The 26,405-nt window shown below is 41.5% G+C and overlaps 3 protein-coding genes across 3 annotated transcripts; all 3 read left to right on the top strand.

The window, feature by feature from the left end:
* Window positions 1–7,061: 7,061 nt before the first annotated feature.
* On the top strand, window positions 7,062–11,333 carry LOC127642973 (G-protein-signaling modulator 1-like). Its single transcript, XM_052125460.1, has 3 exons — window positions 7,062–7,210; window positions 8,048–8,426; window positions 10,431–11,333. Exons 2-3 carry the CDS (start codon window positions 8,115–8,117, stop codon window positions 10,614–10,616), a joined length of 498 nt encoding a protein of 165 aa, XP_051981420.1. The 5' UTR covers window positions 7,062–7,210; window positions 8,048–8,114; the 3' UTR covers window positions 10,617–11,333.
* Window positions 11,334–14,742: 3,409 nt separating this feature from the next.
* On the top strand, window positions 14,743–22,399 carry LOC127642968 (adenylate kinase isoenzyme 5-like). The gene is made up of 8 exons (XM_052125456.1): window positions 14,743–14,804; window positions 18,931–19,117; window positions 19,606–19,773; window positions 20,356–20,528; window positions 21,208–21,321; window positions 21,814–22,005; window positions 22,118–22,204; window positions 22,326–22,399. Exons 1-8 carry the CDS (start codon window positions 14,745–14,747, stop codon window positions 22,329–22,331), a joined length of 987 nt encoding a protein of 328 aa, XP_051981416.1. The 5' UTR covers window positions 14,743–14,744; the 3' UTR covers window positions 22,332–22,399.
* Window positions 22,400–25,396: 2,997 nt separating this feature from the next.
* On the top strand, window positions 25,397–26,167 carry LOC127642972 (myosin light chain 4-like). The gene has a single exon (XM_052125458.1). The coding sequence runs from the start codon at window positions 25,446–25,448 to the stop codon at window positions 26,040–26,042; it is 597 nt and encodes a 198-aa protein (XP_051981418.1). The 5' UTR covers window positions 25,397–25,445; the 3' UTR covers window positions 26,043–26,167.
* Window positions 26,168–26,405: the final 238 nt, after the last annotated feature.

Consider the following 26,405-nt stretch of genomic DNA (forward strand, 5'->3'; position numbering starts at 1 on the left):
TGTCCTCACGCGATCCTGTTGTGGAGGTAAGTGAGGACCCAAGAGCGATGTAACAGAAATGTAGTTCTTTAATGAAAGTTCTTAGCAACACAGAAATGAACACAAAATCTTCTCCTTGAGAGGCAAAGGTTAACACAAACAACCCGCAGAGTGGGCGATGAATAAAGGAAGCTTCTTCTGAGTTCTTAGCGAGTGTCCCTTAGGCAGCAGCCGGGGGTTGCAGTGTTGCGCCGTCAGGCTGTAAACTCCCCTGGGGTAGACAGGGATCGAGGCGAGACCGTGGGGACCAGACTTCTGGCAGCACGGGGCGAACTGAACAGAACACAAATTTATCCAGGTAATTAACGGAGAAAAGAGCGTAGAGAGGCGGATGCCAATAGGACAGGACTGGACAGCGACAAGTAGACAACGGTTTGTTTCAACGTGTGAAACTCAAGTGAGACTCAGACAACGAAAGCAACGAAAGCAGGGAAAGAAGTAGAGATCTAATCAGCGGGAAAACGGGAACAGGTGGGAAGGGAATTGACGGAGAATTAAGGGGAGATGAGAAGCAGCTGGAGAACGAGAGGAAGGGGGAGAAGTAACCAGAGAGCCAGCAGATGGCGAAAGAGTAGAAGGAAAGAACAAGAACAAAATATATAATGACTGGACAGGACAAGAAATGACAGATCCAAGTAAGAGGTTAATGTCTGGGCAGAGATAGAATATTTAGGTGTGTTATTTTTGTGGATCAAGTTTATTGTTTGTGCAATTTACGGACCGCCGAGTCTGCTCCTTCTTGCTAATAATACTCAAGCTATTGATGTAACAAACTGTTATCACAAAAGAGAGTTTGCTGTGTTGTAATCCAACCACATTGGACTGATGTGTATTTACACCATCGTGGATGAGACCGGCACACTGTGTTTTATCCATTAAAGAACCAAAGGCCACGGGATGGGTTACGCGTTCACCACGAGCCGTTCACCGCATCTCTGAGTGATCAACTAACAGTTGCCTTCTCTCCCACGATCGCGAAACCGGCTTCGGTGCCGCCACTTTCTCTCTCTCTGTCGTACTAACCACACACACAAACACGGACCCCTCACAAACATTTGGCTAGTTGATAACTTTGTGATAAAGCTCAACTTTGTCCCCAAGTTATCATGCAAGCGAAGACACGCCGTACACGTGCAGACGCCATTAACAGGCTTCTCTCCGCCCACATTCGTAGCCATACTCTCTGGCCGTAAATCTCACGTGACGTACTCTCCACGAGAGTCACATCCGCCATTTTGTGTGCGTCACTCCTCTCTCTCACACACACACACACACACACACATGTTGGTCTACCTATCATTATGAGGACTTTCCATAGACATAATGACTTTTATACTGTACAAGTATAAAAGTCCTGCTAGACTCCCGACGTCGGGGTGGCGAGCTGCAGTACCTGGTCGACTGGGAGGGCTACGGACCTGAGGAACAGTCGTGGGTACGGTCGAGAGATGTCCTGGATCAAGCTCTCAAGCTAGACTACCATCACCAGCATCCCGATCGTCCCGCACCGCTTCCCAGAGGTCACGCTCCTCGCAACCGAGCACGGCCGTCCGGAGCCGTCCGTAGCAGAGGGGGGAGTACTATAACGAACCCCGCTCCTCTAGTTTGCTCCGCTTCCTCGAGCTCACACGCTCGCTCCCAATCACCCCCCTCTGGCTCTCGCGCTCGCTCCCAATCACCAGAGTATTAGTTTCACCCGCACTCGTCCCAATCACTCGGTTATTAGTTTCACCTGCACTGTTCGTTTTCCCCTATTTTTACGCTGCCCTTTCGTCTCACTCGGGTTGGTTATTGTTTAGTTTACCCCTTCGCTTTGCCAGCTCTAGTGATCCCCTAGCTCCCCTGTCTATTCAACTCGATTGTCTTACTTGTTATACTGATTCTGATTTCCCCGGCTTCGACCTTACGCTTTCCTCGACCACTCTTTTGTAGATTTGCCCCGTTGCCATATCCTGATTCCCCGGCTTCGACCTTACGCTCCCCTCGACCACTCTCTTCTGGATTTGCCCTATTTGTACTTTTGCTTTGCCTGCAATAAACGTAGTTTGACTATACATTGTGACTGTCTCTTCTTGTGCGGGTTACATTTGGCTTGTTTTCCAATAAAAATATCTAAAACTCATTTAACAATGTACAATGTAAAACAATGTACATTTACTTTAGGAACTATACTGCAGAAGTAAAAATTGTTATCTGAGAATGTTGAATATAATATTAAAAATACAAATATTTTTAAATATCTCACCCTATGCCTGGAACATGGACTAAGGTAAGTGCTTCAAGGTTCCACTCAGTGCAGCCACGAGCTCGGGCGAAGCAAGGCTCCTCGATGTGACGTCTCCTGCCCACCCTGCCGTGAGGCCCCACCCCCAGGTATGTCAAACATGAAGCCAGTCCCTCTAGCCGAGATGAAGAAAGGGTTCTACAGCACTTACTTCATCATGCCAAAGAAAAGCGGTGGGTTGCAGCCAAACTTGGACCTGCGAGTTCTGAACAAGGGCTAGCACAGATTCCTGTTCGAGATGCTGACGCGTCCGGCATCAAGATTGGTTTGCGGTGGTAGACCTGAAGGACACGTACTTCCACGTCTCGGTTCTACCTCAACACAAACCCTTCCTACGGTTTGCTGGCTTATCAGTACAAGGTCCTCCCCTTCAGTTGGTCCCTGCCTTACGTCTTCACGAAAGTTGTGGAGGCAGCCCTTGCCCTGTTAAGGGCAGTTGGCGTTCGCATCTTACCTACACCGACAACTGTCTGATTCTAGTTCACTCTTGAGATTTGTTGTGTGCGAACAGGGACCTAGTACTTGGGGCTTCGGGTCAATTGAGAAAAAATCAAGCTCTCCCCAGTTCAAAGCATCTCTTTTCTCAAGATGGAGTTAGACTCAGTCTACATGATAGTGCACCTCTTGAGCGAGTGTCATTCAGACAGAGTACGGCAATCCCACTAAAACCTTGGGTTGATGCTGTAGGGCTCACGGTTTAGGAGCGGGTTTGGTTATTAGCAATAATTAATAATTATCATAGATAACTATCAATTATTAAAATCAATAGAACATTGATTAGAATCAATGTTAGCATTTTAATCCTTTAAATCAACAATCATCAAATTTAATAGAATATTAATTATTATCCAAGATAATAATTAATTATTAAAATTAATTAAACATTGACTAGACTTAACACTAGCTTATTGATCCTTCAAATTCAACAATCATCAAAGATAATTGTCAATTATCATAATCAATAGAATATTAATTAGGATTAATATCGACGGGGCACCACCCTGGAATCAGGGACTAATAACCAGACACTATAAAAGTCTCAATATTAGATTGTTTACTTAGGAAAATTGATGTCCGTAGATCATCAAGATTAAAAAGGGAACAACGAAGGGTTGAATTCAAGCACTGGCATCCCCTGCCAGCCTTTGACACATGTGTATGCAAAACAAACCAAAACACTTCTCTTTGAATTATAACAAAGTTTATTGATGCAGTAATATCAATTAATAATTAATACAATGCGGTTAATAAACTTCCAACCTACAACTACAAACTAAATAGTGATGTGATTAGATACGGTAACCAAAATAAGCCTATAACACATGAGAGGACGGTATGTGTGTGTGTGTGTGTGTGTGTGTGTGTGTGTGTGTGTGTGTGTGCGTGTTTTTGTGATTTACGAGGACAATTTTGTAAGTTACAAACTGGTAATTACAAGGTTATTATGCTATAAATGTGATTTATGAGGACATTTCTAGTGTCCCCATAATTCAAATCGCTTAAAAATCATACTAAACAATGTTTTATTGAAAATGTAAAAATGCAGAAGGTTTTCTGTGAGGGTTAGGTTTAGGGGTTGTGTTAGGTTTATACTGTACATACTGAGAAGTTGAGTTGGATACCCAGTCTGTCACTGAAGGCCCGCCAGAAGCGAGACGTGAACTGGGTACCCCGATCTGAGGTGATCTCCTCGAGAGTACCGAAGTTTCGGAAGATGTGGGTAATCATGTGGTCGGCCAGTTGTGTCGCATTAGGTAACCCGGGTAGGGGAATTAGGCGGCACATCTTAGAGAAGCGGTCTATGACAACCAGGATCTTGGTCCGGCCGTCGGAGGGGGGCAAGTCGGTAATAAAGTCCATGGCAATGTGGGACCACGGGCGGTCAGGCACAGGCAACGGCTGGAGGAGTCCTGCAGGGAGGTGACGAGGTGTTTTGGACTGGGCACAGACTGGACACGAGAGGACATAGTTGTGGACATCGTCCTTGAGTGAGGGCCACCAAAATCTCCTAGCGAGTAGCTCGGTAGAACGGGTAATCCCCGGGTGGCCAGAACAAAGGGAAGTATGAACCCACTGCATAAGCTGAGGGCGAATAGTGGTGGGTACATACATCTTGTTGGGGGGGGTTTGAGGAGGCGTGGGCTCGTCGCCTTGAGCCTGCAGGATGGCCTCCGTCAGTTCCCGCCGAACGGGTGCAACGACGCACGACGTGGGGAGAATTGTCTCCGACCCTGGGGGTTCCGAACCATGGTTGAAGAGACGAGAGAGTGCGTCAGCCTTGATGTTCTGGGAGCCCGGACGAAAAGTAACCGAAAAGTTAAACCGGGTGAAGAACATCGCCCACCTGGCCTGTCGAGGGTTCAACCTCTTGGCTGAGCGAAGGTACTCTAGGTTCTTATGGTCGGTGAAAACGACAAAAGGGAACCTAGAGCCCTCCAGCCAATGGCGCCATTCCTCCAGGGCTAGCTTGATGGCCAGCAGCTCTCTATTCCCGACGTCGTAGTTCTGTTCGGGGAGGACAGCTTATGGGAGTAGAACGCACAAGGGTACAGCTTAGCGGGAGTCCCGTGTGGTTGGGAGAGTACTTGGGAGAAACAAGTTTAGGTGAGTGGAGACCCGTAGCAGGCTCTTGGACGACAGAGGGGCTCCGAAGCAGGTTATCCACTGTGATGGAGAGCTGAATATAGTTCTCCAGCGACAGCGATTCTCCTCGACATGCCAATTCCATTTGGAGCTGGTCATTCAAACCCAGGCGGTATACAGTTAACAATGCGGGGTCGCTCCACCCGCTACCCGCGGCAAGGGTGCGGAAATCAAGTGCGTAGGCAGCGGCTGTGCGTGACGCCTGTTTCAAAAACACGAGGCGGCTGCCTACATCCCTACCAGCTGCCGGGTGATTAAAAACCACGGCAATCTGGTGACAAAACTGATCATATGACGTCAAAAGGGGGCTCTCGGCAGTCCACAATGCAGTGGCCCATTGCCGTGCCTTCCCCGAGAGCAGTGAGATTAAAAAATTTACTCTCTCACTGTCAGTGCTTAAAAGTTACTGAGTTTGTAGTTAAATACATGACCTGCTTCCGTATTATTTTAACTTTAATAAAGCTGTAACGCATTAAATATAACTGCATTTAAGATGTAACACCAAGGTGTTTCCTTTTAAAGAGCTCCGGCTCTGCTTATTCCACAACGGGAGTGCTTCTGTATTTACTTATTTGTTATTTTTGTATAATTACCTTGTACTCTGCAATCTACATAAGACGAAGCTGTTTGGAAGTGCATCTGGACTGTGATCTGTGTAATTCTTCCTCTCCTCAGTCATGCGCAAGCTGCAGTGCTACTCTCACGAGTCATCATTACAGTTTAATGTGATCTCATGTTACGTTAAATTAGATCAAAAGACTATTCTACAATGAAAATATTTGTTGGCAATTTTTTATTGTCGACGTTGACGATAACGTTGACTAATCATTTTAGCTCTAGTGGCAGCCCAGTCGAGCCCTTGGCGTCCAACATCACCAACACGCTCTCCAATGATGCTATCGAAACCTCATCCTGCTCACGAGCTCCAAAAAAACATTAAGCTGGCACTGAGGCGAGCTGCCTGTCTCAATCGTGGCCATCAGAAGTGGAGGCCGCGATAGCGAACGCAAACAGGAATTACACACAGACAGATCTTTAAAAACACACTATCCAACAGTGTTTGCTCTTTTAGAGGAAATATACTCTTTTATTTGCAAGAATATATACTCTTTTAGCTTTCTATGTGCCCAAGGGCATACTCTGCATCAATCGTGCAGAGGGAGAGAAAGCTGCTGAAATGCGGCCTATATCAAACATAATACTCTTCTTAGTGAGGTGAATGGACTGGCAGTGGAATTCAGCTTTCTACTAATCAATCACTCGGCTCCGAAGAAAAAATCTGAATGAGTGGTTGCGAGCTAGCTGCTTTTATACTCTTATGTCCGGGGGAGTGGCATCCAATTTCCATTGGCCTTTTCTCAAAGATCAGAGGTGTTTGGGGCTCCCAAGAGCGACCCCTAGTGTCACTACATCGACACAATGTCGAGTGAGTGACAGATAGGGAACTTAATATCTGGAGTGCTGCACTAGCAGCTGCCTGCTGGTTGGCACATGGAGCAGGACTGGAGGAAATCCCAAGAAAGACTGCTCTATTTACCCCCCGGGGAATTCTAAATGGAGTGGCATTCATCCATTCATTTCAGCCAAAGGGCCCCAGGCAACAATATGTTGTTTTGGTTCATTCCGGTCTTCTTGGTTATTGCCTCCTCCTTATGTTTGTTTCAAAGCAACCCTCCTTATGCTCTGTTAACAGTGTCTCAGCATTGCTTACAAGAAAGACATGAGAACATCAGGTACAGCAACAATATTGGCAAATGTATGCTGGTATAACTATGCTCTAGTTTTCCTGACTGTGGAAAGAGAGAGGCAACTGACCCCCCAGGAGGCAATGAATGGGACTCAACAATGCAGGAATGCAACCCAGTGTGTATGTGTGCCAGATAGTGTGTGTGTGTGTGTGTGTGTGTGTGTGTGTATGTGTGTGTTTTTGTTGGTGTGTATATGTCTGTGTGTGAGTGAACAACAGAGCGAGATTTGGAAGCCGGTTTCCAGTTCCTATGACAACCACACCCCCCCAACCCCACCCCCACACACACCCCTCCACACTCTCCCTTTCTCTCCCTCTAAAACAGACAGCCCTTCACACATGAAAGCTGGGTGTGGAAGATAGGGAAGTCATTCACATTGTTGATGGAATATAAGCCATTTTTCCTTGAATTTAATTTGTTTTTATGCTAGAGAAGATTTGAGAAGATTTTGCTGGACACTGTTCAGCATCACATGTTTCAATCTTGGGAGAGAAAGGTCTGTTTATCATGTCTGCAAAGAAAATAATTTAGTGCCAGAGCATGTGGCAGTTGCTGTATGGCTGGTTTCAGATGAAGTCCCAGAGAGTGCCTTTGTGAACTTTATTTGTTTTTGGATTGTTTTGTTGTTTTAAGGATTAAACTGTAAGTTATTGTCATGTTTAAATGATGCATTTATAATTAAGTATATGAAAGGTTTTCGGTTACAAAATTATAATTATGTTTTAAAAGCTCGTTGTATACAATTTTCTAATATATATATATATATATATATATATATATATATATATATATATATATATATATATATATATATATATATATACGTGTATGTATATGTTTTTATTTATCATTATTTTTAAAGGGAGAAAATGGTTGCAAATGCTGTTTTTTTTATTCAAATTGTTTGCAGGATTACAATTTACGCATCATGCCAGCTCTAAATATGTTATTATCCCAGATCACATGTTGGCAAGTAAATGTTTCAGGCTTACAGAAGCCAGCATGCTTTAACAATACACCCAAACATTTATGCTTTATCAGAATATAATAAGTTCATGATAGCGCTAATGAGTACAGAATATGTTTATTTCATTTTGGGAATGAGAAAAAAGTTTTCGCATTTGACTTGATTATTAACATTCAAACTGAAGTGGTTACTAACACTTTGCCCATGCTTTTCAGCAAATTTTAATCTGATCTGTGATTATTTAAGGTTGTCACTTGTGTGAGATTGGCTACCATGTGCTTTTGTTGCAAATGAGGCATCATGACAAGCAAATTCATGAATTGACAAAAGACTGTATTAACTTTTGCTCTGTATTCTTTTTTAAAGGTGAGGCCCAGTCACCTCTAATGAGGTCTGCCCTTTCACTGTGCTCAGAGACCCCACACGCAGCGGCATGGAGAACCGGCGCTGCCGACATCCTCAACAACCCAATGCCCAGGCCCAAGAGGCCTTGCCCGGGTCACTGTCCTCCATGCCGCAGTCCCCTTTACTGTCTGGAGCTGCCTCCCTCATCTCCCTTACCCAGACAGAGGAGTTTTTTGACCTGATAGCCAGTTCCCAGAGCCGCAGACTGGATGAACAGAGAGCCAGTATAGGGGATCGCCTGGGCATTAGAATAGCACAGAACAATTTTGGACACTTTTGTGAAGCATGTAGTCCACAGGAACCTAGTGATGAGTTCTTCAACATGCTAATAAAATGTCAGGTAACTCAATACAATATAAAATCATAACACTCTAAAATTGGAAGTTTTGTCAACATTAAACCTGTCTGACTTAATTACAGATTTGTAATTTTTGGGTGATCTATCCCTTTAAACAGCGTTTAGCCAAAATTTAGCAGTCTCAAATGCAGTTTTTCAATTTTTTATGTGGTGGCTTGCAGACTATGAGGGGTGGCAACACTAAAGCAAATACCCACACATAGTTCTTATGGATTGAGGTACCAAGCTTCATTGCAGCATTAAATGTTCATTAACTGGAGTCACTATCAAATTATAAATGTCCATGAATTTGTGATAGAACTGAGCAACCAGAGCAACCAGAGCAACCACATAGTAAACATCTTGATACTAATTTGCCAACATTGAAAAAATATATATTTTTGTATAATAAAAAATAAGTAACAATACAGTATATATATCTCCAGAGCACTAAGACATTGTCTATTAAACACATCGACATTGTAAATGTTCCTATGCTTCACATATAGAACTGACAATCTGGACTAAACATCACCACCTTTGTTAAGTGTACACATGGATGGAAAATCCGTGCATATCCCATGTTATTCTGTAAATAAAGTCCTGTAGGCCTATCGCCATTGTTACAGCTGGAATAATTCATTTGAAAGTGAATATTAACACAAAGTTAGGTCTAAATAAAAATAAACTGTACAGAAAATTGTACTGTGTTGGGCAGTGCTGCAAAACTAATGAATTAATTAATTATGCACAGTAAAAGATTATTTTAAATTACCTGTTTTGATCAACAGTCATACTTAATGCCTACATAATTAAAGCACCCAAATAAATATTTCACATAATATGGTCAATTAATTACTACATATGCCTCTATCAGTCTTGGGATTATGTTAATCAGTAGATGAATACAAAGATCAGCACTTTGATTAAGAACATGACTGATTGATCTAGTGGTAACTTTTTGCCTTTAGTTTTTAGAGGTTTTGGATTCTAATTCATAAATAAAACAAGATTGCATCTGTACGTCAGTGGATGGGTGTTACACTTTAAAAGTAAAATGCAATAAAAGATTGGAGTAGCGGAAACACAGACGCATAGAGTAGCGGAAAAACAGACGCATTTATTGACAGTTCTGCATAAGAAAGAGCAGCGAACTCTGAAAATCAGACAGCGACAAACACAAACTCTCCGCACCAGCAGCAGCAGCAGGAACCCGGAATGCACCTAAGCACTCTAGAACAAGATGACACACTTCATGAACAACCGTCTCCCATCACACAACCCAGACATAAAACAGTCAGTTTATATATGGAAGGAAACACTGTCCCCCATCAAAAATCATCTCACCTGGTTTCCACATACCTGAGAGCGATTAAGAGAGAGAAAGAGTATAAGACAACACACACACTACATACACAAACACTTATCATAACATTCAAAATAAAATATTCCAGCGCCGGATCGCATAACACACACAGATGAAATAGAAAGTCCTTCTCAAGAACTGGAGATGTTTCATCTGGATTATACACTGACAAAAGCTATTTCAAAAAGTAGAGAGGACTATCTAATAATCAGTCAGTGAATACTTGGAAACAACTGACAATTGAATCCTTTACCTCGCTTTTTCCATATATTTGTCCATGTGGTATTTGTTGGTGAGGAAATAAGCTCACCAACCCATGAGAGCCCAAACACTACACTGCAACAATAGTAGGTAGGCAATTGGTTGATGCTGTGATTGGTTGCTGTTCGGTGAGAGTTTATGCAGTTGGACATGAATAAACCCCTACACAATGTCAAAATCAATGATAATTTACTTAAATTTAATATATTTGGAAATGCCACCCGATGCCACCCCAGTAGATCCACCCCTGCTCAAATGTCCAGTAACTCATCATGAAAGCAGGGTTCCTTTGTCGTTCTATTTATTATTTTGCATCATCATCAATTTAAAGTGACCTGATTGCATGAACTTTTTACCATATTACATCTCTTCCTCCCCAGTCCTCCAGAATCAATGCTCAGAGATGCTCTTTGCCTCCAGCACCAGACCCAGATGAAGACTTCTTTAGCCTAATTCAAAGAGTGCAATCCAAACGGATGGATGAACAACGGGTTTCTTTTCACTCTGATGAAAAGGTTGAAACAGACTTAAATCACAAGTCCAAAACCTTTGAGGACTCAGGCTAGAGACTTCTCATACTGATGTGACCTCCACAAAGTGCTTCAGAAAACCCCAACAGGACTCTCTGGCTGCACATTTTGGGAGATATTCAGAGGTTTGGGCTAGGGGGTAGTAATTTAGGACACTAGCAAAATTATTTCATGTTGATTTATTTAATATTTTTGCAGTCAAATTACACAGAGGTGATCGTAAATCATGATGTCATTCAGAGAGAATGGAAACTCACCTGTTTGCTGTAGCATATTTGTTCCAATAATTGCTGTTTTAAAAAAGTGGTTGTGCAGATTTCAAGGAAAACAACACCATGGAAAATGATGAATATACTGAAGCCTTTGAAAGGTAATAGTACTAACTGCTGTCATACAAAACGATATAGATCGGTGTGACAAACAACTGTTCTGCATAATTTAGAAGCAGGTGCATTTTCATTTAACTCAAATGGAAAGTATGGTTCAGCACCCTGAATATGAATTTTCTGATTTGGAATGACAGTGTCATGGAAGCAAATGCGTTTGGCATGACACTGGATTTCCATGGCTGGGATCAGTTCCTCTAGTTCTGCTGATAAGTAATATGAACTAAATACTAATAGTAACAGATTCCCATAAAGATGTAGTGTTGAATACATTTCCATCCATCCATCCATCCATCGTCAACCGCTTATCCTGTGTACAGGGTCGCGGGGGGCTGGAGCCTATCCCAGCTAACATTGGGCGAAAGGCGGGGGACACCCTGGACAGGTCGCCAGTCCATCGCAGTGTTGAATACATTTGTAGCATTAAATTGTAACTATATATATAGTCTGTGAAAAGTGTATAAAGTTGCACTGTTTAACATGGCTTTTGTTTCAATGGAATAAAAGTGATGCTTTATTACGATTTCAGGATGTCTTTACATAGTTTTTTTAATGGACATAGTGTGATCAATGCCCTTATGTTGCACATTAACCGTAGCTTCCCCCAGCATACCGTATTTATTACATTTATTGTTACTGCTGTAAAATGATAATTCATTATGGAATATGGAATTTCCATTAAATGATGTAAGGGGCCGTTCAGACCAAATGCGCTCATGCAGATAAAAATTAAAGCGAAATCACAATGCATAGTCATCCACAGTTTTCATGACTAACTGTGGTTGTCATGCCACTGGACTGTTTTCTGGTTCTGGCCCCATCAGAAGCCATGTAAAATCTAAAGGAGCAATCCAGACGGAAAACAACAACCATATTAAGTGTAAAATTGGAGTAAAAATTTGTTCAGGCTCAACATATACAGCTGTTGGCTGTCATGACAACTTGAAGAAGTAAATTATATCAACAGGAGGCAGGTGCAGGCTCTAGAGACTCGAACCCCTGCCCTTTTTCTGAGGCTCCCCTAAAATGCCACTCAAAATTAAAGCTTCCACACCTAAATTAAAGACATTTTTTTTTACACTTAATAATAGAATTTAGGGCTGTAAAATACATCAATATTATAATGAAACATCGATGCATCTATTACAGAATGTAAAAATCAATTAGAATGACTAAAATAATACCCAAATGAGTAACAGAGGCCATCTCAGATTACACACGCACTCTCGCATCATGCGTGACTGAGGAAACAAAGCGCACTTTACATGAAGAAAGTTTAGTTCCGTGTTCTGCCTTGTTGTTCATAATTGCGCACGTCTATATACAGTAAGCAAAATAAGTTAATTGTTGGTCTTTTCTTCGCCAATTGCGATTAATTATGCATATTGTGGAATATTTGGAGAATACACTTGGTACTGTACTGCGCCGATACTCGCCATCATATTTTTTCCTTAGCGTGTCACACGCCATTAAGTTTTTAATTCTGTGAGCATGCTTGGCTTAAAGTTCAGACTTATCTGCCTGTATAGATGACATATTTGTATTTATATTTCAGTTATTGCACTAATTCTTGAGATAAGGGACAACACATTTCCTACATGATAAAGTCCTCTTAATGTTAAAAAACAAGAAATTCTGAATAATACAAATACGGAAAAAGTTAATCTAAAGGAAATGTGTATAGTCAGGGCATTCATTACTTAAATAAATAATTTCATTTAATGTTTTTTTTTTTAAATGCATGCTCTATACTGAGGACAAGCGCATATAACTTAACCTATCCTCAGCAACAGTTACAGCAACAATGTTAAACTGCCAAACAAAGTGTTTAAAAATGCAACAAATTCATATAAATATCAAATGAAAGGTGTGGATCTGTAAGATATCAAGAAATACATCAAGTACACTTTAAATTATATATATATATATATATAAACTGCCAATCAAAGTTGTGTCCTCACTTTACATCAAGTCAGATTTTGTTTATAATCCTGAATAAACCAGACAATATCATGATCAGCTATAACTCTGAGTACCCCTTTCCACTTCCTGCTCATGGTGGATTCAACAGCAGGACACATGGTCTGGTAAGTTAAATCTTTTTTTATATAAAAAAAAAAACAATGTTTAAGTCTCTGAGGTCACATCTTCAACATGTCAACACCGTCACCCCATTGTGATAATTTCTGTTAAGAATTGTAGTATAATTTTGGCATTTAAGTTTAGGTTATTGAGGCAGTTTTAACTGAGAAAAAAATGGCTCCAGTGTAAAACACATGGTTAAGGTGGAAAAATCTTTATTTTGTCAGAATTTTATGAATAGTGTGAAAACAGAAAGAAGATAGCCTACAATAAATTAAACCCAGGTGTTTTTTTTTTTTTTTTTTGTTTCTAGTCCTTTATTTTTACATTTTCCTGTATAGTTCAAAGTTGACCACCATTTATATTTTTGTCTTTAACATATTTTGGAAAATATTTATGAATAAAAAATACTTAAACTATTAAGCATACTGTGTTTTCATACATTAACAGGCCTACCTATACTCCATTAAAAAAAAAAATCATAATGTTTGGTTAAAAAATATAGTATAGCAAAAAATAAAAGGTCAGACAGAGATTGTATTACCCTAATGCCACCCCCAACCCCAAACAATTTTGAAGTGACAGCTCCTCAGAAAGATTTAGAGCCTCTTCCCCTCAAAATATCTGTGCACGTCCCTGGATATCAACACAACTAACCATGTGTCATCATTTGTCATCTACCCAGGGCCGTTTCAAGCTATAAATGGTATAAGCAGCCGCTAAGGGCCACTGGGGGGCCACAAAGGCAGAAGATTTTTTTAAAGGAAGATTTTTTAATTTTATTTTTAAATGTACTAAAAGCTGCGATTAAGACTAGGGCAGCGGTTACAGCTCAATTAGACAATTATAGGGGGCCCCCTTGTGGCATAAGTGTGAAGGGTGAATGTAACTGCAAGGAAAGAATTGAAGCTAGATGTGACAGCAATGGCCCTCGAATCAGGATTTCGCTTAGGATTTCTTTACCTGATTTGTGAAGCCCTGTCAAAAGATGGTCATAATGATTCTGTAAAGTATCGGTACTTGGAGCTACTTTTCATTATTATTTTTATTATTATTATTATTTAGCTTTTTTTTATTATTATTAAAAACGCCAAAAATCGTATAGCCTACACTGATGCGAGTGAAAACGCTGGAGACTGGAAAATGAAAATAGGCTTCAATTATGAATCGTGGCACACTTCTGTTCAGAGCTGCGAACGAAAGCAGATTAAATTGTGCTACCTAATCAGTTTACAGCTTAACGAACTGCGTTTTGTATGATTGGATCTCTTATGGAAACTGGTCTCAGAACAGTTTGAATACCAACTTATTGTCAGAATATAATAGGCTTGCTTTTTTTCTGTCACAACATAAAAGATCGTCACACAGGCAAAGAAAAAAATAATAATAGCCTCGTTAGAAATTCGTCTATCTCAGGTACCTTTAGTTGGTCAAAACTTGGTATTGATTACAACATAGTCTATTACTCACAACTGTGGTGCTAAGGTTAACTTTATGCATTGTATTGTGTGAGCATGACTAAAACTGCTGTTGAATAAAAACATTACCTGGAGGTCGTCGGCGTCAAAGCCCAGCAGCGAACACACAAAAGAGATAGTCAAAGGCAGTGCAGCTGCACTGAGAGTATTGTGCAACAGATGAGCACACAGCTGCGGCGCTACTGACTTACAAACACTCCTCTGGATAATTGAACACAATGAACACAAGCGACGCAAAGGAATACCTTTCCAAACGACAGATTCCGCACCTTTTTGAGGTAAGGTTAAGCTTCCAGCTCACAACTCTCTCTCTCTCTCTCTCTCTCTCTCTCACACACACACACATCTGCAACATCTCTCTTATGTCTCTTTGCAATAGGTAGTTGAGAGCCAAAGCTACAAATAACCCTTACCATTATGCACCTTACACTTGATATGATTTTGATTTTCCAACAGGTCTTTAGTTTTAGTTCTTTAGAGGTGATGATACATATGAGTAGAATGGTGGCTATGCACTATCAACTATTATAACGTCAGATAATCTTAGTCTCACAAGAGCAATGAATCAGATGAGAACATGAATGAATCAAAATCTAGCTTGCAAAATTACATGGTAAATTAGATACAGTACTTGAAGGTGTCTCTATGGTGATCCTCAAGTAGGGTGCTCTAATTGCAAAGTGGCAAGTCTAAATCTTTACTGCATGAGGGAGGATAGTCCTCAGACAGCGTCAACAAGTGTATGTGCTTGTGTGGGAGATATTCAGTTGCATACAAAATACAGTGTCCATCTATGGAGGATCATATCACATGAGAAACAATTCTGACAGTGGTTTGTTTATCAATATTATTTGATTCTATTACTATGTTCCATGTGCAATTTTTCAGGTGAAATGTTATTAAGGAAGCACAATCATGTAGGTAGTCATCATATTTAAGGCACATCTGTTCTGGAATGAAACAAAGGGTGAATGTTGTAAACATGAGATTTAGCAGGTCTACCTGGGGGTGAAGCCTCCACTCTCCACTGGGCAAGCGTTGTCGTAACAGCGCGTCTGCTACCACATTGAGTTTGCCGGGGATGTGAGTGGCATGACCCGAGTCGCTGCTGGCTCCAAAGGAGGAGACGATGGACGAGTCGTGACATGTGGCGGGAGCATACGCCGCCTTGGCAATTTATGTACGCTACCGCAGTGGTGCTGTCTGACCTGATTAGGACATGTTTGTCTCAAATTAACGGGAGAAACTGTCGCAGGGCAAAGAAAACAGTCAACAACTCTAGGCAATTGATATGCCAGCGCAGCGGGGCCCCTCTCCAAAGGCCCGCAGTTGCGTGCCCATTGCAAACGGCGCCCCAACCCGATTTGGAGGCGTCGGTAGTGACCAGAACGCGTCGGGACACCTGCTGCAGGGGCACTCCTGCCCGTAGAAAGCAGAGGTCTGTCCAGGGTTTGAGTGTTTGGCGGCATGCGGGGGTGATTATCACACGGTGCGTGCCGTGGCGCCATTCTCGTCTCGGGACTCGAGTCTGAAGCCAGTGCTGAAGCGGTCTCATATGCATCAACCCCAGCGGCGTGACTGCGGCAAGGATGCTATATGCCCCAGGAGCCTCTGGAAGAGTTTTAGAGGGACCGTTGTGCCTGGCTTGAACTTTGCAAGTTATTTCAGCACCAACTGTGCACGCTCGTTGGTGAGACGTGCAGACATTGAGACTGAGTCTAACTCCATGCCGAGAAAGGAGATGCTGTGAACCGGAGTGAGCTTGCTCTTTTCTCGGTTGACCTGAAGCCCCAAGCGGCTGAGGTGTTTAAGCAACTGGTCTCTGTGAGCACCTAGTAACTCTCGGGAGTGGGCCAATATGAGGCAGTCGTCGAGGTAGTTGAGTATGTGGATGCCGGCTTCTCGGAGCGGGGCAAGGGCTGCCTCTGCGACTTTCGTGAAGACGCGAGGGGACAGAGACATGCCGAAGGGGAGGACTTTGTACTGAAACGCCTGGCCATCGAATGCGAACCGTAGCAGAATTGAGACGTGGAAGTACGCGTCCTTCAGGCCTACTGCTGCGAACCAATGTAGGTGCCAGAAACGGACGCCCGCGAAGGGGGGGCGGGGCCTGGCAAACTGAATTGCGTAACTGAGTCGAATGGTCCGGTACAGCCAGCGTGACGGGTTGGGCAGTGAAAGCCATGCCTCCAAACTCCGTGCTGGGGTACCAAGGGGATGAGTATTTTGGATGAACCCGGCGGGGGATTCGCAGTGGGGCGAAGCAGGTAGTGTGGCGTCTGGAGGCAAGGGTGCGTCCCAAGGCTTTGGTGCTGAGAACAAACTCAAAGCACTTACCTTGCTCTGCGCCCGGCAGGGGGCGGGTTCGTGACTGGAGGAGGAGGTCCGGTTGCAGGCGTCCTCTAGACTCGTCAGAACCGGCCGGACGGGGGACAGTCGTGGGGCTGAAGGCGGACTGTGGCCGCGTCCAGCATGCCGGGACTGTTGAGGCCTGGTGGCAGAGTGCCGTGAGAATGGCATCTGTGGGCCAGGTGACCCAGAGACAAAAAAAAATAAAGGAAATAGCTCTATTATTGAGAATGTGAGTACAAGTTAAATGAATTCAACAAAAGATTCTCCTCCCGGCCCCCCACCGGGGGACAGAGTGGTCTTACCAACTCCGGAGCTAACGTTTCGGTCTCTGGGTCGGTCATCTCAGGAGTGCCTGGGAGCCTTCCGGGTCCTCGAGGGGGTCCATGAGATGAGGGGGCATCCATCTTCTGTGGGGAGCTCGACGCCGGGGCTTCGGTACCGCCGAGGGTAGTGAGAGCGGAGGAGCGAGGAAGCTTGTCTTGCTCAGCTCATCATGCACGTCCAGAAAGAAAGGAACCGGCTGTGAGCGGCGCACATGCCCGTTTAACCAATCAAATAGCGGGGGAGGGGGACGGGATTTTCCGGTCCAACCTCACGCTCTCGGTACCCGGGGAAACATATCGGACCTCTGTGCATTAGGCTCAGACTGGGCGCGCAGACCCAAAGGTGGCGGCGCAGACGAGCCACCAACATCAGACGCCGCTGTAATGCTCTCCGATGCAGCGGTGATTATCGTCATCCAATTCCGGGAGCTCAAGGAACCGGAAGGCCGGCCACGAAGCGGGCCACACTCATCCCGGGCTCAGATGGGAGCAAGCAAGCGTGCCGGGGAGGCGGGTGGTTCGCGGGGATTTACCTGCCGAACACAGCCCGTCATTTTCCCCAAATCGCCTCCATTGCCCGCAGCGCCTACCTCAATCCCGTAGGAAAGAGGTGAGGCGCGGGGGGCGGCTGAAGTGGCTTTCTCTCATGACAAAAGAAGCCGCGACCGCAATGCTGCCTCAGCTATGTTCTCGCACTGAGAACATAACCCATTGGAGAGAAATCGCTCATCCCGAGCTCGGACGGAAGCCAGCAAGCGTGCCGGGGAGGCGGTGGTTCGCTGGGATTTACCCGGCGAACACAGCCCGTCATTGTCCCCAAATCGCCTCCATCGCCCGCGGCGCCTGCCTCAATCCCGTGGTAAGGAGGCGAGGCGCGGGGGGTGGCTGAAGTGGCTTTCTCTCATGACAAAAGAAAGCCAACGACCGCAATGCTGTTATGGCTATGTTCTCGCCCTGAAAACATAGACCATTCATAAAAACGCTGCCTGCGTGTAATCGCAGCCCAGGTACGCCAGGCAGCTTTTATGACCATCGGAGGTGGGGAGAAATCAACCGCATCCAGAAACTACACAGAGGCAGAAACACGTCTTTAAAAGACGCGTCCTGAAAAGGACGTTCAACGCCGCTGTGTATTGCTCTTTTTAGAGAAAATCACTATTTTAAACATCTCTCTTAGAGCTTGGGTTTCTGAACTGCTGAAGCGCCCAGGGGCAATTGCACTGCCGTGCAAGAAGGAGAAATCGCCGCTGTATTGCACCATCAATCCAACAGCATGCAGATCGTCAGAGGAATACTGGAACTGGTGTGATCTCATGCGAACAGCATGCACAACCATCGGCTCCGAAGAAAATTCCTGAATGAACTCTAGTATTTGCCTCGCCTTTGTACCCGTATGTCTGGGGGCGGGGTATGCAAATACTAGCTGCCAACTTCTCATTGGCCTTTTTTCATAGATCAGAGGTATATTCGGTGCTCAAGAGAGACCCCTAGTGTCGCTTCTCCCACACAACGTGGAGAGAGCGACAGAAGGGGAACTCAAATTAATATGTTAAATGCCAAAACAATGTCTGTCAGTGATATTGCACAAAATAATCACATAATGTATTGAAAGAAGCAATTTACCCAAATAGAAGTGAAATGGAATAGTTAATCTTGAAACAAATGCAGTCAACACTCACAGCAATTATTAGCAATGCACATAACAACATTGTATTAACTTATTTCACAGAGCATGTTAACAGGGCTGATGTACCACAGGCCTGAGGACCCTTTGGTATTCTTGGAAAGTTGCCTGCGGAAAACACGAGACCTGGGAGGCCCTGAGTGTGTGTCTTGGGACACTTTCATTACACCTGATCGAAAACCACTTCCACCAATCACCCCTGCACTGGGGAAGAAAGCCCCCTGCAAGCTTGGTAATTTAGCCAATTTGGAGAGCATTGTCTTACTAATAATAAAATATAGACTTAAGTTACATTAGTTAGTTGTATGTGACATATATACAGTACAGTGAGACACTTTTCTAATACTTTTATGCATTTCAGATGCAATGTCAATTTACCATCCGTGGACTCCCTCCACTACCTATAACTGAAATATCCTCCACATTTTCTAGATAAAAATCCTTTAATCATGCTCTGAACCTGAAGGAAAGCTATAAAAGAGAATGGCAAAGATTTCTTTTTTTTTTTTTTACAAAAATGGTTCAAATGTTTGAAAATGAGCTACCGGTAAATGTCTCAATAATGAAAGTCTAGCCACATTGAAGCCTGTGGCTACTGATTCAAGAAATTTAAAGTAGCTTTATTAAACAATACTTTTGCTTAGATAATTTATTCCATTTTAAGTAAGAGGGCTTCTAATGTCATACAGAAATCATTAATGTAATCCGTTCTTTTCCCAGATGCCGGCCCTGGTCCTGGCCCTTACCATCGATATGACAGGCTACCACCAATTCAGGCCCAGCTCTCCATAGAAAGTGACTCAGACATGACAGAGTCCTCTGGGCTCATACAGGAGTATGATGTCTTTGACCCATCTAAACCACGACCACATATCATATTCATAATAGGTGAGTCACTCTCAACCAGTAGAGTGTGATGTTTCCCACAACTTTGGATGGATTTAGTTTCATGTTAGTAGGGGATGATCTGGGTATTAATTACATTCTTTGGGCCAGTTACTTTAAGGTGAAAAGTGTAATGTTTTTGATGATTAAATACATTTCCTCTTCCCTATTTAATGTGTAGTCATCTATACGCCATTGATTTCCCTGAAAAGTGTTAACACTGTGGCTCTGTGGTGCTTTCTAAACATTGCTTTGTTTGAGCATCCTCATCAACCTGACATAGCAACATTGGCATGACCTATGGCATCTGATTGGGGCAGGACTTGTGTGGAAACTCGTTTACAAATAGTAATTATTTTTGTAATTCCATTTAATGCCATTAGTGGCGTAGAAACTACAAAAATCCTTTTGTAGAATTTATTCCTGAATATAAAGTCATCTTTTTTCTGAATTCATCAATTTATTCGCTTTGAGCTGGTTGATGTGAAATTTTGTAGAAATTGAAATAATGATTTTATATTAACATTTTCATTCTGCTGTGTCTGTGATGTAAAATGGAATTTATCTTGTTGCAAAAATTCCCAGGGGGACCAGGCAGTGGAAAAGGCACTCAGACAGCAAAAATTGCACATCACTATGATTTTGAGCATGTGTCGGTGGGGGAAATTTTAAGGAACCAGTTGCTGCATCATGCCCCCAGTGACAGGAAATGGGAGTTGATTGCTCAGATCATTGCCAATGGAGAACTTGCACCTCAGGTTTGGCAATTTAACTATGGAGGGCAAAATTACTAAAAATTTAATAATTAAATAAATATTTAAATAAATATTTAAATACATAGTGAATTAATTAAATGTGTCATTAAATCAATATTTTAATAATTAAATAATTAAATCATTAGATACATAGTGAATGAATTATTTGCATCATTAAATAAATACTTAAATATTTTATAAATAATTAAATATGTAGTGAATTAATTAAATGCATCATTAATTTGGTACATAAAATCTCCCATGTATTTAATTTCAGCACTAGCTTTGAATCAATTTAATTTAAACAATAGCTCTCTACCTCCATTTTCAATTAAGAGCTTGCTTTGGGATCTTTTTCATTTAAGCGAGAAAATCAAATCAAAGCTGGTGGGTGTAATCATCACTCCTTTGAGATTTACTCACTGGTTTAGAATGTCAGCATTCCAAAGTTGGGAGTGTGAAACGTGCAAAGTTTGATAAAGAGTGAAGAAGAAACAGAGAGCTGCAGTGTTTTGGTTAGCATCTTCATCTGCAAGAGTCAACAAGAAATCTCTGATTGTACCAAGCCAAGCCATAGTTGCATTGTGAGAAATGTGTTGTCAATGTTGGCTTGAGCTTACACTATTAAATATGTCACCTCATGCTTGCCATCTTACTCATTGATTGGCGTGATTTCCTTTAGGAGACAACCATTGAAGAGCTGAAACATCAGTTTATTAAGAAGCAGGATGCCAAAGGATTCATTGTGGATGGATTCCCCAGAGAGATATCACAGGCATTTACCTTTGATGAGCAGGTAAGTTATTTGTGCAAAAAGATGTACATACTATTAATACAAATATTAAAATATTTAATTTGGCCTTTTTGGCTTTAGATTGAAAACTTAAATGATATACATTGGTATGGTGTGGCATTGCTTAAAGGTACCGTAAGCAATTTCAGCCATTTTGATTACTTTTGCCATTTTATGATTTTCCACCCAATGCTCTCAAAAATCTTGCACAACAATGACATCAGAAAACTTGATGGCAGCAAATCGGACCATGCTAAATTATTCACAGACAGAAAGCATTTCTGATTGACTAGTTCTCTGATTGGCTAAAAACTGGTGGGTCACTCCTGACTCATTTGTGCAGTTTACAGAGCCTAGGGTTGTCCCAGATGCAGGCTTGATTTCTCAGCACACCTATATCAGTGATATCTGTGAAGTAATATACAGTACATTTCATGCATGGTATTTCAAATGCTTACAGCACCTTTAAGGCCCCTTTGACCATATTTACCACAGATTGGCTCTCCAGACATGGTGATCTTGCTTGCTTGCTCCAATCAGCAACTCCATCAGCGTCTTGAGAGGAGAGCCTCCCAACAGGGTCGCCCTGACGACAATACTCATGCTATTGAGAAGAGACTAGATACTTTCAAACACAACATCACACTTATAGCCAAGTACTATCAGGAGAGAGGACTTATTGTAAGGGTAAGGGCCTAACCAGAACATGCAGTTCTGTGAATATAACCACACCTGCCACTGTGGTATAAAGGCTGCCTTTGTTTAAAAAAAAAACACAATTATATCTACTTGTGGTCAGGTGGATGCAGATCGAGAAGAGGACGACATTTTCACAGACATTTGTGCCATTGTGCAGGAGAGACTGTTCCCTGGTGACTCCAATGCAGTAGGTTTTTACTAAAACTTTCACCTTCAACATTTTTTCTGTTTAATGTAAAAATAAAAAATGAAAACTTATGTTTCACTTACAACTTAGATTAAATGTTACTTTTCTTCCTGCAGAGCAGTACTGAGGATCTTTAGAAGGACTTTTTCTAAACAACCTGCTGCTGCCATTAAAACCCTAAATGTGATTTACAACCAGCCTGCTAGATATTTTCTTTTTTCTCTAATTGTTCAATAATATCCCAAGGGGTGAGGGAATGTATATTGCAGACTTACATTGCCCCCTTGTATTTCATTGTGTATTTTTTTTTCTGATTATATATAATGTACAGTACAGCAGGAAAGTGGAAGAGAATCTTTTGTTTATTTTATAACATTCTAATTTTCAGTTTTTTAAAATGTTGTTATTAGTTGATATGATTAATATACTTTGGAACCTCAAGCCAGAAATAAAATACATTTTTTAACACACCACAGTGCATTATTCAAACAAAAACAATCCATTTAGTCACTGAAAGTCAGAAAGTCACTGTAACAATTGAGACATTTAAAAAATTAAACAACTGAACAATTTGCAAGAAGAAGCCATTTATTCATAAACACGTTTGTTTTTGGCGTGCTAAAGGCATGCTGTTTTTAGCCCAGAGTCTGCCACATCAGACAGAGAGAAGAAAAAAAAAAGACACTACAGATGTGTCCTCAGGCTGTGTTCTCATTAATGGATGTTCATTCCAGCTGTGCCACTTTCTCAGTGTTGGACATCAATGTACACACTCAGTGCCCTTGCTGACAGACCTTGGCCAATAACTCAAAGTGCCAAAGCAATGTTACTTTAAATACCAAGAAATATTTAAACAATGCTACTTTAAATACCAATAAATATTTAAACAATGTTACTTTAAATACCAAGAAATATTTAAACAATGTTACTTTAAATACCAAGAAATATTTAAACAAAAGCAACGCATGCAATTAATAAAATGCAATGCAAACACACTTACACAGTAAATAGAAAGTAGTGGCATAACAAGTAGTTATAATGTTTATCACACTTTAATATGTTTTGATTTAAAAAAAATCTATTCTGTACTTGAATAATTTTAGTTGTCTAGTTTTGGGAAACAATGTGTCCAAGAATGAGCAAACCACATTAGAGCCACTAGATGGCAGACTTTAATTTCCCAAAAGCCATCATGATGTTATAAACTCAGGAACCGGTTTAAAAGAGAAACCTGTCACCCATGAATATAACCACTTCAGCCATACTTATTCAGTAGTCTTATGACTCATTAGTATATGGATATGCAAAAATGATGAAAATGATGTGGACAAATTTAGCCTGAAATGCATCAGATTGTAACTCATGTAATTTTTCCCTGCATTAAAAAAAAGAAAGAGAAAACAGCTAAAAAACCTGAAGGTGGTTTGCTGGTTTTAGAGAGGGACTAGCTAAATACCAGCTTGGCCTCCCATGTACCTCAGTAAGCTTTAGACTAGATATTGATATTCATCATAAATAATCATAAACAGTCTTGGTATCTCTCTGTCTCTTTTTTGGGATCTCTTTTTGTGCTAAGTGGCCTTAAAGGGATAGTTCACCTAAAATCTTGTCACCTTCATGCCATTCCAGATTTTTATGACTTTCTTTCTTCTGCAAAACACAATCGAAGATTTTTAGAAGAATATTTCAGCTCTGTAGGTCCATACAATGCAAGCGAATGGGTGCCAAATTTTTTAAGCTCCAAAATCCACATAAGGGCAAAATAACAGTACTCCAGATGACTCTGGTGGTTAAATCCATATATTCTGAAGTGAATTTATAGGTGTGTGTGAGAAACAGGTACATTTTTATAAAAAACTCCTTCCTGCTCAGTCAATCTCGTCTTCACTTTCACTTTCTCGTTCTCTTTCTTCTGTTTTTGGTAATTCACATCCGTCTCACAAATTGCTAATTGGTATTAAAAATAGTTTATGGCAAAAAACAAAAACTGTTTCTCACCCACTCAAAATTGTGTCAGAACACTTAACCACCAGGATTTAACTACTGGAGTTGCATAGATTCATTTTATGATACCTTTATTTGGATTTTGGAGTTTACATTTTTTTGGAACCCATTCACTTGCATTGTGAGGACCTACAGAGCTGAACTATTATTCTATATATCTAAATTTGTGTTCTGCAGAAGAAAGAAAGTCATACACATCTTGGATGGCATGAGGTGAGTAAAATATGAGAAAATTTTCACTTTTGGGTGAACTATCCCTTTAAAATACTGCTACAAATGACATCACTGTGTCTGAGTGATGGTATGTGCTGGCTCTCAGAATAGATCCATCCTTATCACTAGACTGGCAAGATACTAGCAGCTCTAAATGCCATTGTGGGAAAAACCTGTCCATGCTTGCATAAAATACAGCTTAATTATACCTTTCAAAGAAGTGTTTTTATGTACAGTTTTGCTTATTACTGCTCCTATATAATACAAAACAAAAGCACTGTATTTTTTATAATGTTTAAAAATATCCTTCTTAATTTTGTACTACCATACGTAATTTGTCCTTGGAAGCTGCATAGAGCCTGAACAGAATTGCGTCACTGAAACTGTTGCTCTGAAGGTTTTCACACATCTCTACTCTCTGTGGTCTTATGCACCACAAAAATATGTCCTTCAGAAAAATATGTCCTTCACTCCTAAAATCATGTTTTTCTTAATTGTGTTCCTAAGCAAATGGTTTACATTTTGTGTGTGTGTGTGTGTGTGTGTGTGTGTTTATTTTAATTAAACATTATCAAATTATTAGGCTTTTTCTCTTAATTTCAGTGTTTCAAAACTGTTTTATTATTAGCTATATTCTGTTAACAGCCATAGAAACTCTTTGCTCTTATGTGTTAAGTGTCTATGCTAAATTAATTCTCCTATTAATAAACAATCTTATATGATTATGGAAAATAACTTTGCAGACTACTGCTGATAAAGCTGGAGTTACTTAAAAGCATTCACTGAAACTGTTCATTACATTTGAGGAAGGGGGTGGTTAGTCTGGTCTTATCTAATAGACAGAATCATTTCAGTGTGGCAAGAGCACCACTCAAGACTGTTTTAGTTCACTTCCTTTTATAGTCTGCCACTATTCCAGTTCTGATAAGTCTATCATATGCTGTGGCATGTCAGTATAAAAGCACAACAGCTGCTCCTACAACACACTTTCCATCTTTCCATTTCCGCACTCAACCTCAGCATTATGGCACCAAAAAAAGTAGAACCCAAGAAGCCAGATCCCAAAAAACCAGAGCCGAAGAAAGAAGAGGCCCCGGCTCCTGCTCCAGCTCCAGTTCCAGAGACACCCAAAGAGCCTGAGATAGACCTGAAGAGCATCCCGCTGGAATTCACTGCTGACCAGATTGAAGAGTTCAGAGATGCCTTTACTCTCTTTGATGAAACTCCAACAGGGGAGTTGAAGATCAGGTATGGCCAGTGTGGAGATGTGATGAGGGCTCTGGGACACAACCCTACCAATGCTGATGTGCTGACCGTTCTGGGAAAGCCAAAGGCAGAAGATATGAACACCAAATACCTGGACTTTGAGACTTTTCTGCCTATGCTGCAGCATATCTCAAGGGCAAAAGACCAGGGGAATTTTGAAGACTTTGTTGAGGGCCTGAGAGTCTTTGATAAAGAAGGGAATGGAACAGTGATGGGTGCTGAGCTTCGTCATGTCTTGGCAACTCTTGGGGAGAAAATGACAGAAGATGAGGTGGACCGTCTGATGGCTGGACAAGAAGACGCCAATGGCTGCATTAACTACACATCCTTCATCAAGCACATCCTCTCTGGGTGAGCTGAAGCATGCAAAGGTTGCTTTATGAGAATGGAACTCTAAATGGCAACAGTCAAAACACTGGAAAGAAAATATGTCTTGTCTGTATGTCTTGGACACCATCAAATAAAAACCATCCAAATTTTGTTTCGTCTGAGATTTTTTGTTCTGTTAATCTTGTCAGCATCAAACTCAAACAGATAAATTCATAATACATTGCTGACAGTTAAGAAACGAGAACACACCCTAACTTATATTGGTCATTCCTACAATTCAGTGACATTTAAGTCCCCAGTAAGTAATGGTGTTTATATTGTTTAATTTTACTCGATTACTTTTTTAATAGGCTTGGCAAAAATAATAAAGACTGTTTATAATGTTACA

Source organism: Xyrauchen texanus, chromosome 4 (assembly GCF_025860055.1).
Source record: "Xyrauchen texanus isolate HMW12.3.18 chromosome 4, RBS_HiC_50CHRs, whole genome shotgun sequence".
NCBI classification, from domain to species: Eukaryota; Metazoa; Chordata; class Actinopteri; order Cypriniformes; family Catostomidae; genus Xyrauchen; species Xyrauchen texanus.